This window comes from Salvelinus sp. IW2-2015, unplaced genomic scaffold, assembly GCF_002910315.2.
Source record: "Salvelinus sp. IW2-2015 unplaced genomic scaffold, ASM291031v2 Un_scaffold1150, whole genome shotgun sequence".
NCBI lineage: Eukaryota > Metazoa > Chordata > Actinopteri > Salmoniformes > Salmonidae > Salvelinus > Salvelinus sp. IW2-2015.
Genome location: NW_019942756.1, coordinates 129,673 through 143,962, shown reverse-complemented (window position 1 = coordinate 143,962; position 14,290 = coordinate 129,673). Strand labels below are relative to the sequence as shown.

The following is a 14,290-nucleotide window of genomic DNA, read 5'->3' as shown; positions in this document are numbered from 1 at the left end:
AGCAGTTTTTCATTTTTACATGRATCGGGTAAAATTTGTAATAATTTTACGAGAGGTCGGGAGGAGAAGCTGAATTTCCAAAAGTTCCCAAGCAGTCAAAACCATTTGTTTTTGAGACAGTGGTGTCACCAAAGCTGTGTTATATTCATTAGGTATGTTGTAGCAAATTTTCAAAGATGCATTATAAGCTCAAAACATTATTCAACACAACGACAATTGAGTAACCGTGGTCATTTGCATGATAATTGTTACCAAAAATTCCATTATTGTCACAGCCCTAGTTAGACACTTTATTGGCTATACTTTGTCTAGAAAACTGATGGGGATTTACATTTATTTAAGTTTAAGGATATGATWTGAGTGGTAACACCTCTCATCCCTCTTAACTGGTMATTTAGGGTGTTTTCACCTTGGGAACTTTTCATTGGTGGAGTTTGTTTTGCATGGCCGGGTGGGTGGAGTTTTTGCATTTTGGACCATTCCATTGGTCCTTAAGTGAAATATCCAGCCAACCGGGGCACCGGGCCATGCAAAACGAATTCACCCATTGATACATTCCCTTCAGGGGATTTACATCACAAGGAAGTGATTCAACTATGTCATACCTTTTTTTGGTTGGATGTTTCACTGTAATTCCATGGATATGCCACATGGTCRCACTGTATCAAATGAGCTCTTATCTACTATGAGAGATTGCAGCTTGGTTATGCCAAGTGTTGTAAAAAGCTGTCACTATTGAAAATATCCTAAGGGTCCAAGCAAATACAGTTGGTTCTGTGTCCTTATTGCATTTATTGGCATTATTTTGGCAGTTTTTTTCACAGACACCAAATTAATATGGGCTGAGGGTCCAAGCACCAAGGGCCAGTTTCCCGGACCCAGATTAAGCCTACTCTTGGACTRAAAAGCAAGATCAATGGAAAATGCTTTTTAGTCTAGGACTATCAATCAGTCACATTTATTTGGCAAGGGAAAAACTCTCKMRARRSRSARMMCYMKAGAGGAGCTAGGCTRAAGTCATCAGGCACACAGGACAACAGATAAGACAGGATAATTACACCAGATAGGATAGACTGAACCTAGGYCCCTGGCACAGACTATTGCACCATAGATACTGCACCCGTCCTAGGGCCGGCATGGTGGAGCACTAGTAAGTCAGTGACTCAGCCCGCGTAATATAGGCAGAGAATCCCAGTGGAGAGAGGGGATCCAACCAAGCAGAAACGGCAAGGGCGATTCGTCATTCCAGTGTCTTGCCGTTCACCTTTGCACCCCTGGGCCWGACTACACTCAATCATAGTAAATAAGAATTTGTTCTTAACTGACTTGCCTAGTTAAATAACAGTTCAATAAATAAAAAATAGGACCTACTGAAGAGATGAAGACTTAAAGTGAAGTGAAGACTTAAAGGTTGAGACCGAGTCTGCGTCTCTCACATGGGTAAGGCAGACCATTCCATAAAATGGAGCTCTATAGGAGAAAGCCCTACCTCCAGCTGTTTGCTTAGAAATTCTAGGGACAATAAGGAGTCCTGCGTCTTGTGACTGTAGCGTACGGTAGGAGCCCATGTAATGCTTTGTAGGTTAGCAATAAAACCTTGAAATCAGCCCTAGCCTTAACAGGAAGCCAGTACTGGAGTAATATGATCAAATGTTTTGATTCTATCCAAGATTCTAGCAGCCGTGTTTGGCACTATCCAAGTTTACTGCTTTATCCGGGTAGCCGGGGAGTAGTCTAATCTAGAAGTGACAAAAGCATGGATTAGCTTTTTTGCATAATTTTTGGACAAAAAGTTGTAGATTTTTTTACGAAGATGGAGAAAAGCTGCACTTTAAAATATTCTTGATATGTTCTTCAAAAGAGAGGTCAGGGTCCAGAGTAACGCCGAGGTCCTTCAGTTTTATGAGACAACTGTACAACCATCAAGATTGTCAGATCAAACGGAACTATTCTATCCTGTTCCTAGCCTCTCCCCCCTTCCCCCACATCGAGCCACACAGGGCCCAAGCAGCAGGCCTTCAGCCCCTCCCTACCGGACCACGTCTACCAGAACTGCTTTGGCGGCGGCGCTGGCGACTGGAACAGCTCGCTGCAGTGCCTCTCGCTCAAGTTCGAGAACATCTGCGACGCTGCCATGATGAAGAATTGGAACCCATCAGTGCTGCTGCAGGAGCCCCTGCCAGGTGAGAACATACCTCTTCATCTAGCCCATGGACGACCAACCTTCCTCCTGGAGAGCTGGTGTAGGGTGAAATCGCCCCTTGACGCTGGTACTGGGTCCGTTTAGCATTTTCCGCACTAATGGTTACAGTTAAGATTGGGGGAGGGAAAGCTGATCCTAGATCTGTGTGGGAACTTCACCCCCTGAGCTAGCTACCCTACTGCAGACTTTCACTACAAAACCTAATATAGCSCGCCTGATTCTACTAACCAGCTGCTCACACGGAATAATTCATCTTAATTAGCTAAATCAGGTGTGGTACAATGGGGGTGGAGCAAAARCCTGCATACCAAGTAGTTCTCCAAGAGAAGGATGATTCTGCCATCCCTGCTGTAGGCTAAAGGAGGGGCTCATTTTTATTTCAGCTCCCAGCTCCATTGCCTGCAACTACATGCCTGATCTTGTAGTAAGAGTTCCACTCCCATTTCAGCCTCCTTCCCCCAGCTCCTCYTCCTTCTGACTTAGTCTCTGTAGTTTACACAAGGATGGGTCCYGACAAGGTTCAGTGTTCATTCTACTATAGTATAATTGTTCCACCCTCTTGCCATAGAATTCAATGTACAGTGACAGCCATCCTTATTGTTTGTCCAATGTTCTTTCTCACCCGTCTTTAGACTTACACAGGATCTTACACATGCGGCGAACTCTTGTTTTTCAAATGTTTTTCGCCAGGCCATCCTTGTAAATAAGAATTTGTTCTTAATTTACTTGCCTGGTTAAATAAAGGCGAAATAAATACAAATAAAATGTTTGTCTTCATCTCCAGGGGACATGCTGGGATCACCCCACCACCCCGGCGTGCCCCTCCCCCCGCCCTCCTCCGGCTATGGGGACCATGCCCACACCGCCTCGGCCGAGTCCACCCCACTTCACCTCCCCCCACCCTCGCCGTCGGAGCAGCAACAGCCSCTGCCCAGGGAGAGGAAGAACACCGCCAAGAAGAAGTGTCTCTACAATTTCCAAGATGCCTTCCTGGAGGCCAACAAAGTGGTGATGGCCACCTCTGCCTCCACCGCCTCAGTCTCCTGCACGGCAACCACTGTCCAGTCAAGTAATAATCACATCCAAGTTTCATCTAAAAGACCCAACTCCTTAGGTAAAACTGAGGAGGAGGAGGAGCGCAGCTTTGGGCTCGCCCAATGGCACACTACTACGCTCCAATATCCATACTTACACACCACCACATGCATACGTTTGGTTAATTCTAAAGACGTAAGCATGCTTCATCACCGAATTAGTGGGCTCGTGTACTCCCTTTAAAAGATCTTCGTTTGAAAAATTTGATAAAAGCAGCAGTAGTACTGTTTGTCCATTTTGAGACGCTGTAGTCAGAATTCATCTAAGAACTCAAGAAATCCGTCCATTAGTTTTGACGTTTTTGACGAGAAGATCTTAGTCGCGCATTTTTACATTTAACTAAGATGTTTGGTGCAGCATTTCTCAATTAAAAAGTATGTCGTAGAAGGACAACAAAGACTATTGAAGAATATCTACTGTTGACCAATCACCAACGAAGGGGCGTAGACTTTGGCTACCGACTTCGTTTTTGCCTCCCCCAAAAAATAATAGTGCCCGAACAAACAGTCCAAAACAAACAATAATATCACAATGTCTTCATAATAAACTCTKCTGAACTTTTTCGGTTGGGATGCATGCAGAAGCTATATGAAGTATGTTAGTGTGGGTATTGGAGCAGAGCCATATCTGCATAGTCTAAAGTTGCATCATCTCCATGTCTTGTTGATATGTACATATGTGACAAAATGGGGGGGGGGGGGGGGGCTTACGGCTAGCAGTCACTAGCCCCAAGGCTGCGTCTCAATGGCCTGGATTAGCTTCTTCTCATTGACATCTCCTTGATCTGTACTGATGTCACAGGAAAGCTGCCTGAGAAAGGGAAAGTGTTGTGTTTGCAGTATTGGTTGTAAATTAACATGTTCCAAATACACAATAGACAAGCAGAGGTCAGAATATATCTGATGACCCAAATACATGGGTGTSACTTATTGTTGGTAGATTGTAAATGTATTTCCTCCATTGAGGCATTTGAGATGACTTCATGTAAATTGTCTCYGATCTTCACTGACCAGCTGCTGAATGTTCATCATTTCGTATGCATTCGTTTTTTTTCTTCTGTCTCTGCCAGGTGAYGTATTTCACAATATAGGTAAAGAGGACCATAGGCAACAACCTGGCCCCATCGCCCCTAGGAACAGCCCCACGGGCTTGGCCTCCCTCCCTCCCCTCTCGTCTGGCCCAGCCCTGCCACCTGCCCCTGGCAGCACCGCCCAGCACCACTACCCCAGCATGGGCTCGCAGCCCTTCCTAACGACGGCCGCCCCAGGCTTCATGGAAGCYCACCACCAGGGCATGTGCCTGTCCCCAGCCGAGCCGCCTGCCTCCGCCCCAGCCGACGGGGCCATTAGCGCCCCGCCCAGCGTGTGCAGGTCATTCCCTTTAAGTTTCCTTTTAACACAAATCTAAGATCAGATTAACCTACTCCTGATACTAACATTRACCATTAGAGTGATGAGAAAATATCAAGGCCTGAGTGTACTGCAAGCTTTATTTTCAAAGCCTTTTACATTTTAATTCAGCTCGTGTCATGCTAATTTTGCTTTCTGCGACCTGCAGAAAACAACTTGGAAGACGTTGACCAAAAATATGTATAATCCTCAAAAGTTTCAGCGAGAAAGCTACACTACTGTCAACAGAGCTCGGTGCTTATAATCGGAATTATTAGGTTACAAAATCTGGCGTTTTGGATATAATGATGTTGTAATGACCCTGGGTTTATAAGCGCGGATATCGACTCTGCCGCTCGAGCATGCTTTTGTGGCACAGTCGATAGCGCGCTGGACTTCGGGCTAGAAGGTGGAGGGTTCRAGACCTGCTCCCTGCTGTTTCATTACAATATGTTAGAGAAAGAACCCACAGAACGATTCMGAACAGGAAGAATCATATTTGTCTTGGTAAACTGTAAAGAAGGCAAATGTCATCACCAAAGTGCGTTTTCACCAACTCTGGTCAGAGTAGGGGAACACCCTAGCCTGTATCAGTGGTTAGGCATTGGCATGTCACAGCTCTAGGATTAGATTAACCTATTCCCAATACTAATATTGGCCATTTAATTAAAGTCTGATCCTGTATCAGTTGATAAGGCAAAACTTCTGCCTACTACCGCTCCATGGCTATTGGAGAGCATTGAATTGTAACCACCCATTGATGCTTTGAGTGGGCTTCTACACAACTAGGTCTTACTCATAACATTACTCATAAGAACATTGGAAGCCTATCGCTCCCTTCTRTACTTCATAAAATGGATGAGCTACATGCCAACGTTAAGTTCCAATGGGCATACTGAGAGGGCCAACTTGATCTGTCTTACTGAACCATGGTTAGATGACACATCATTGACTCAGAGCTGAGCTTTGCTGGATTCGGAGCACCATACAGGCATGACCCAGACATGGGAAAAGCACAGAGGTGGTACATTTCTATGGCAACGAGTCATTCAGAACTAACTTGCTCCAGGTCAGGCTAACTCCATTTACCTTGAATGAAGCTGTCTGAGCTGTGGTTTGAGGACCAATGAAATCATAATCCCTCCCTCTCTGAAAGATTGTGTCATCATCCCCTTTAGTTGAAGAAGATGACTGAGTAAATCTTGTATTTATTATTTTGTTAACTATAGTAATTTTAGAATACCTAGCACATCATACATTTATTCATGACAAAATGCCTCTGAAACTTCACACACCTTTGTATGACTAGGCTAATACAATTATTTTAGGAGCGGGGGGGGGGGAAGCTGCTGTTGCATTGATTAGCACACCAAAGACGACATTAAAGATACGTAATAAAAGAGACGGCACTTCTAACGGCCTCTTTCACACCATAGCCTGCTGAATTTGCAAGATAACTCGAAAATCATTTTGATTTGGGCACAAATCAAAAATGTGGCACTGACTCGCCCATAGATTTTTTWAAAATTATTATTATTATTATTYWTTTTTTTWGACTTTTCAGCATTGTCTCAATCAAGAATTCGGTGTTCGACATGCACGCCCCGCTACAAGCCTCATAGAGTTAGCGGCAGGCATACGAGCAATATCCACTGTCGTAGTACCAATGAAGTCTCAGCTGGAGTGTGAAGCTAACTGACGTTGGCTAGCTTTATAAAAGCCTGAGTAGATCTAGCTTGTATTGTAGTATATTGTACCACTCTGGAATCGCACTGCTCATCAGATGTGGCGCTACTATCCCTCTCCTTCAGACCAAAGTACCTGGCCCGTGAWTTCGGTCAGTTCTTTATCACTCTTGTCTATGTACTACCCACAGCCAATGTTACTTGCACTGCAGCTGTTATCACTTCTTGCGTGCAGCGCATAGTCAAAATCACCCGGACTCCCCGATTTTAGTCAAACTGGGGGATTTCAACAGCTGTACTCTCAAAAAGACTCTTCCTTCTTATCAGCAATATGTTACATGTGCAACAASGCGTAGTAGAACACCAGTCTATTCAGAAGGCTCCTCTAAGCACTGCGGCTCATAATGCAGTCCACCTCATTCCAGCCTACCGAATTAAACTACAGAGAGAGGGAATGGTCTATAAATGAGTCAAACCGTGGAATGAAACATCCAGGGCGGTGCTGCGAGACTGCTTTGACAGTACAGATTTGGACTGTTCTCGGAAAATGTCACACTGGATGAGACTTTAGAGGCTTTGTCTGATTATAGAATTGGCGGCCTTGTGTTTTCAAATAATATGCCCTGCATTACAAAGGAACTGAAAACGACGTTAAATTCGAAAATAAATAGCATTTTCCTCTGGTAATAGGGCTGGAATCAAAGCGTATTCAGCTGAAGCTGAACAGACCACTTTGTAACCCTTTTTGCTTATTTTATTGAAGGGTGAAGGACTATTCCAGGATGGAAAGATGAGGGGTACTTGGAAGGGCCTAAAACCCTCTCTGGACTACCAACTAACCACACTGAGCTCAATRTCCRATCAAAAGAACATTGCATTGAGTTTTCCAAGAGTCTGAACACGTTTTATTCTAGGTTTGATAGTCTGGACTTCAGTACTGAGGAGGATGAGCTGTTGTGTGAATTTTTATCTTTAGCAMAAGGAAAGCTGATTTGGTTATAGAGGAAGCATACGTCGATAGGGTGTCACATCTAATGTCAGTAAACAAAGCGACTGCCTCAGACAACATCAGCAACTGAATTCATGCCCCAAGGAATTGTCAGGTGTGTTCTGTGAGCTGTTCAATCGCTCACTGAGGGAGCATACAGTACCAGCCCTGTGGAAATGATCCATCATACTCCCAGTGCCCAAGAAGATCCGCTCTGCTGTCCTCAGCGAATACCACCTTGTTGCATTAACGCCTGTCATAATGAAAAGTTTGGAGTGTTTGGTTTTCTCCCACATACGAAACCCCCTTCAATTTGCCTATAAGCAACGGCGTGGATGATGTTCTTGTGTTCCTACTGTACTACACCTTGCTAAGTCCTATGCCTGGATGGTGTTTGTGGCCTTGTCCAGTGCTTTTAGCACTATACAGCCATATCTAATGGGTCAGAAACTTTTGAATATGAACCTAAGTCAAACTCATTCTGTGGATTTTATATTTTTTGTCAAATAGACCACCATTGGTGAGATTCAACTGTGAGTGCAGCATAGGGCTACCTATACGGAGGACTGTAGGAGCTCCTGCCCTGAGAGAACATACAGTACATAMAATATTCAGATGACACTGCTAATCTTGGCACATCTGATGACCTGATTCAGTCCACAAGTGGACAAGTTTGACCTCTGGTGCTGAAATCCAAAGACCTAATCATGGACTTTAGGAAGCAGCCGTCGAGCTGATTTGCTCCAAGTCAATTGCCATCAGTACAATAGTTAACAACAAGCTGAACTTAGGAGCCAACTTTGGGACAGTGTTATCTAAATACCAATCCAGACTGTACTTCCTTCGTAAACTTAGAAGTTTGGCTCCCTCACAAGTCAGAATACCCTAGAGAGTTGTGCAGGTCAGTGGTAAGATTGTAGGGAGAAGGTGAAAGGCTCTCCTATGTTTACAAAGAGGGGTAAAGAAATACTTTTGGATCTCACACATCCACTGGACAACCAATATGCAGTACTGCCACCAGGGAACAGGCTCAGGTCTTTTACCTCTTTAAACCAAGAGCGCTACTAACAGTTTTGTATCGGTATCAGTACGGCTTTTAAGTGAAGAATGTGTTTGTGTGACTTACATTATGTTTATCTTGTATAGCACAGCTCTTTAATGAAGTAGATATTTCTGCTACACATTGATCTTGCGTATACCTTGTAAGCATTTGTATCAGTCATGTGTGAATGTTGCTGGTTATATGTTTACTATAGATCTTTGTCTTATCCGACTTGTCACAACTGAGGTTCCTTCTGGAAAAATAGAATACATTCAATTGGAAGCGCTTTATTTGACAGTACAGAAAGTTCYGATATTTATTGGGTGAAATTCACCTACCGGGGCTTCAACTACTACATTTTGGCATGACATTGACATTTTGACCTTGGCGTTTGACCCCATCTAGTGACCCCGAGTGTGAGGGCCACCGTTGCGAGGGAAACGGGGCGTATGACCACCAGGGCTACGACGGGGAGGAGAGCCAGGACGAGGACAGCTGCTCGGAGCACAGCTCCTCCACCTCCACCTCCACCAACCAGAAGGAAGGGAAGTACTGTGACTGCTGCTACTGCGAGTTCTTTGGCCACGGCGGGGTGAGACATGCACGCACACGCATATACTCATGTACTAATATGAGTATATTACTATGTATCAACTTACAGAAAAGTCAGAAACAGAAGTCTGTAATAGTGTTTAATGATATAGACTGACATTATGTAGAATACAATATCTAAATCTTTACTAGAATGGCCTGTTGGACACTGTCTAGCCAGCAGCTGAACGGGCCTAGTCTAGAGAGCTGGCACTTTCAATAGAACTTTTGATTAGGTCCCCGACACATTTTACATTGTATGGGGGTAACTCACCCCAGATAGTATTGAGGGCTCTGATATTCCACACACAATTTAACTCAAACTACCAGAATAATCTAACCCTATTTCCTTGTTTCCTCCCCTAGCCCCCGGCGGCGCCCACCAGCCGCAACTACGCGGAAATGCGCGAGAAGCTGCGTCTACGTCTGACCAAGCGGAAGGAGGAGCAGCCCAAGAGGGAGGAGCAGCCGGCCGTGGTGGAGCGTGACAGCGCCGCCGACGGCGTGGAGGACCCCCGTCGGGTGGAGGACCCCCGTCGGGTGGAGGACCCCCGTCGGGTGGAGGACCCCCGTCGGGTGGAGGACCATCGGCGGGTGGAGGACCATCGGCGGGTGGAGGACCTGCTGCAGTTCATCAACAGCGCCAGCGACAACAAGCCCGCCTCCAGCTCCAAGGCCGCCAAGCGGGCCCGCCACAAACAGAAGAAGGTATTGATTTAAAGAGTTTTTCAACATTTTGAAGGTGTTTCAAGTGTTATCCCTTTTTGTTTAGACGACAGTGTTGTGATTAAAGTGTCACTTTAAAGTAATAGTTCACCCCAGGCATTTTGACCTCAAAAGTGGTCTATAGTTGCGCTGATAATCCACACATGATATGTTTTAGTATTTAATTTTGGGCTGAACTAACCCTTCAAGGTGTAATTTTAACATTGGTGCAAAGGAATTAGTTCAAAARGGGAGTTGGTTCAAACCATCGTTTTTTTTTGTTACTAAATGAAGCAAAGGACCAACTGGATATGAACTGTGCGTGTGTCTGTGTGTGTCTCAGATGGAGGAGAAGGTGCGTCTGGAGGCGGAGGTCCGCGAGCAGCAGGAGCGGCGGTGTCGGGAGGAGGAGGCCCTCCAACGGGAACTCCTCCGGCTGCAAGAGTTGCAGCACCTCCGTGCCGCCAAGAAGAAAAAGGAGAAGGCCAAGGAGCTCGCCACCCCGCTCCCTGCCCCCGTACCTCAGAACAACCCCCAGCCCCTCAAACAGACGGCCCAGAATGTCCTGGAGAACCTCCGCAACGGCAAGAGCCAGCTCCTGCACAGCCTCATGCGCCTCCCTGGCCACAAGGATCCCCGAGTGGAGCACCGACCCCAGCCCCGGCCCCATCCTCCCCCCTCACAGCACAGCCCAAAGAGCAGCAGGGAGAAAGCCCCTACTCCGGCCCTTTTCACCCAAAATGCCCCCAACTCCCCAGCCCCCTTCCTTCTCAACGGTACCTCCGCCGCACGCCAAACGACAGAGGCCAATGGCAAAGCCAAGCCAAAACAGCARCAGCCAATCGGGCAATCCGCCAGCGAGACGACGATGGTCAAGAAAACGCCAGRGGCGACCACCACCAACGGTACACCACAACTACCACAAGACGTCAAAGTGACCCGACCCAGGCCTCCCGCGGAAGATCCGGTCGCCCCTCTGRCACCGGGACCCAGGAAGGAGGAGAGGAGCAACGGGAAAAGGCAGCACCATCAGCAGTCGGCGAGCCAGGCGAAAGAGGAGAAGAGCGGACCCTTGATGGAGCCCTCCCCACCCCCTGCCTCGCAGACGAAGCAGCCCCAGCAGAACGGCAAACCCCTCAGCGCAGAATCCCCCCAGCCCAAGGCCAAGTCCAAGAAGAACAAGAAAAAGAAGGCTGACAAGATGAACAACTCAATAGGTCAGCATGCTATGCTCGGCTAGGTTATGGTGTGCAGTTTTATTTATCCCTGTAGGATGGTTATTTTCAGGGCTGCAGAAGTGCAGCATACAACATCCAGACATATTGAGACGGGGACAATGTGAAACATACATTTACAATTGTTAACTTGGCATTTTGTGACCGAGTGTTCTCTTATTGCAGATGATGTTTTCCTGCCCAAAGACATTGACCTGGACAGTACTGACATGGACGAGACTGAGAGGGAGGTGGAGTATTTCAAAAGGTACGGGCCTAATTCTATTCACTCAAATGACTCTTGCTTTGCACTGACTCCATAAAGGTTTGTTTAAAGACAAAAATGCTTAAACGATCTGTCCGAAAGCTTAGCTGCGAAGTATTTCAATTGAATCTGGCTTGAAGTGAAGCTGGATGGTTTATAAACTCAGCAAAAAAAAGAAACGTCCTCACTGTCAACTGTGTTTATTTTCAGCAAACTTAACATGTGTAAATATTTGTATGAACATAAGATTCAACAACTGAGACAAACTGGACAAGTTCCACAGACGTGACTAACAGAAATGGAATAATGTGTCCCTGAACAAAGCGGGGGTCAAAATCAAAAGTAAGTCAGTATCTGGTGTGGCCACCAGCTGCATTAAGTACTGCAGTGCATCTCCTCCTCATGGACTGCACCAGATTGGCCAGTTCTTGCTGTGAGATGTTACCCCACTCTTCCACCAAGGCACCTGTAAGTTCCCAGACATTTTGGGCGAATGGCCCTTGCCCTCACCCTCCGATCCAACAGGTCCCAGACGTGTTCAATGGGATTGAGATCCGGGCTATTCGCTGCCATGCAGAACACTGCCATTCCTGTCTTGCAGGAAATCACGCACAGAACGAGCAGTATGGCTGGTGGCATTGTCATGCTGGAGAGTCATGTCAGGATGAGCCTGCAGGAAGGGTACCACATGAGGGAGGAGGATGTCTTCCCTGTAACGCACATCATTGAGGTTGCCTGCAATGACAAGAAGCTCAGTCCGATGATGCTGTGACACACCGCCCCAGACCATGACGGACCCTCCACATCAATCCTGCTCCAGAGTACAGGCCTCGGTGTAACGCTCATTTCTTTGATTATAAACACGAATCCGACCATCATCCCTGGTGAGACGAAACTCGTCAGTGAAGAGCGCTTTTTGCCAGTCCTCTCTAGTCCAGCGACRGTGGGTTTGTGCCCATAGGTGACGTTGTTGCCGGTGATGTCTGGTGAGGACCTGCCTTACAACAGGCCTACAAGCCCTCAGTCCAGCCTCAGCCTATTGCGGACAGTCTGAGCACTGATAGAGGGATTGTGCATTCCGGATGTAATTCGGGCAGTTGTTGTTGTCATCCTATACCTGTCCTGCAGGTGTGATGTTCGGATGTACCGATCCTGTGCAGGTGTTGTTACATGTAGTCTGCCACTGTGAGGACGATCAACTGTCCGTCTTGTCTCCCTGTAGCGCTGTCTTCGGCGTCTCACAGTACGGACATTGCAATTTATTGCCCTGGCCACATTTGCAGTCCTCATGCCTCCTTGCAGCATGCCTAAGGCACGTTCACGCAGATGAGCAGGGACCCTGGGCATCTTTCTTTTGGTGTTTTTCAGTCAGTAGAAAGCTCTCTTTTAGTGTTCTAAGTTTTCATAACTGTGACCTTAATTGCCTACCGTCTATAAGTGGTTAAACCCTTTACAATGAAGACCTGGGAAGTTATTTGGATTTTTACAAATGATCTTTGAAAGACAGGATCCTGAAAARGGGACGTTTTTTTGTTGCTGAGTTTATGCATAATCTATTATGTGACTCAATTTGTCATTAAATCCACAAAAAATATTAAAACAAATGACTTGTATTCCTAAATTTATGCTTGTGGGCGTGGAGAGGACTACTGGTGCAACCCCAATAATATACATTTTCCCMTGAAGTGTGCACTTGTTCACTACTTCCCATAAATACAAAAGCATTAKGTTGGTGGAGTCCTTTCAAATCAATGAAGGGAAGTGAACAAATGCACACTTCAGGAGGAAGGAGAGATAATTGGTAGTTAGCTTGAGCGTACTTCCCTCCTCCAAATGCCCCGAGTGGAAAACGTTGCATAGAGTAGATCTTTAACTCCCCATCTCTCTCCCTCCCTCCCCAGGTTCTGCTTGGATTCCGCCAGGCAGACCCGACAACGGCTGTCCATCAACTGGTCAAACTTTAGCTTGAAGAAAGCAACGTTCRCCGCCCACTGATGGGACCTCCCGTAGGGCAAAGAAAAAGAGACTGTGGCAGGAAGCAATCAGCACCCACTCCCCCCACATGCAAACTGCTATCACAGACCCCGTCATCACCTAGCCCTGCTGTGCCCACCCACGCTGCCTTGTTCCTTGTTGCTGTGCGGTTCTACCATGAACCCATCTTCTGRTCTGATCCTCAAGCAGAACTCTTGAGAGAGAATTTGTTTTTGTTTTTCTCAATTAAATGACACAAGAAAAATTACAAAATGCTACTTTCTACCTGGTTTTGTTTTTATTGCTTGTTTGTGTCCTTTTAGTCTGAGGGGCATTTCTCTTGACTTAAAGCCATGTTCTGAAATTCATTTTCTCTTTTTTTTTKGGCTGATTCGTAGTCAAAAGATGCTTACTATGTATGCCTTCTGAAAACAGACACACATGGAAAAAATGAGATGTATCTAATGAATTAGCCTTTCATTCAGTTATTGTGGCTTACTATCCCCTTGTTACCCATGATTCCTAGCACGGCATCTCATTCAGTTAACTGACAAGGGAATGGGCATGGACTGCCGCACTCCCCTGCCCCACTTGGCTTAATACTTGACAACGTTCTTTTTTTTTCTTTTCTTTTTTTTCAGTTCCATTTAACAAAAACGATAAGTGAAAGTGTACCAGTTACAGTTTTTTCTTTCCTATTTTTGACTTGTATCCAGCTTGTATCACAATACTTTCAGAATGAAATTGAAGAGAAGAACAATGCACACTATCAATCTGTTATAGAGTGTATATTGTATTAACACTGAAGCCAAACTGGCTACCTTTTAACATATTGTTAAGTAATATTAAAATCTTATCTTTCTTTTTTGAAAGATGGAATACAGTAGTATGGCAGGATGTGTGTCTTGTCTGTGCTTATTTCCTTGGTGGTGCATCTTTAATGCAGTGTGGGGGGGTATATTTAGTATAGTTTAATTTAGGAGTATTTTTTGTTGTTGTAATTGTACATTTTCCTCAAATGTATAGGGGAGGTCCAGTCTCACCTTCGTACCTGGATGGACCTCCTCTGGTGGAGATTGTAAATCATGTCCATCCGCACATTATACATCGAAATAGATTCAAGAGAGCTGTAGGCTAAGA

General features: G+C 45.7%; 1 protein-coding gene across 1 annotated transcript in view; it reads left to right on the top strand.

Moving 5' to 3' along the window:
- The window catches only part of LOC112069912 (protein FAM193A), a 35,099-nt gene extending 21,055 nt beyond the window's left edge, over positions 1 to 14,044 (top strand). The window contains 8 exon segments of the mRNA XM_024137306.2: positions 1,967 to 2,183; positions 2,988 to 3,317; positions 4,368 to 4,668; positions 8,807 to 8,993; positions 9,359 to 9,700; positions 10,041 to 10,914; positions 11,098 to 11,179; positions 13,078 to 14,044. Of these exon segments, the coding sequence (XP_023993074.2) occupies positions 1,967 to 2,183; positions 2,988 to 3,317; positions 4,368 to 4,668; positions 8,807 to 8,993; positions 9,359 to 9,700; positions 10,041 to 10,914; positions 11,098 to 11,179; positions 13,078 to 13,171 (2,427 nt within the window). The 3' untranslated portion in view covers positions 13,172 to 14,044.
- Positions 14,045 to 14,290: the final 246 nt, after the last annotated feature.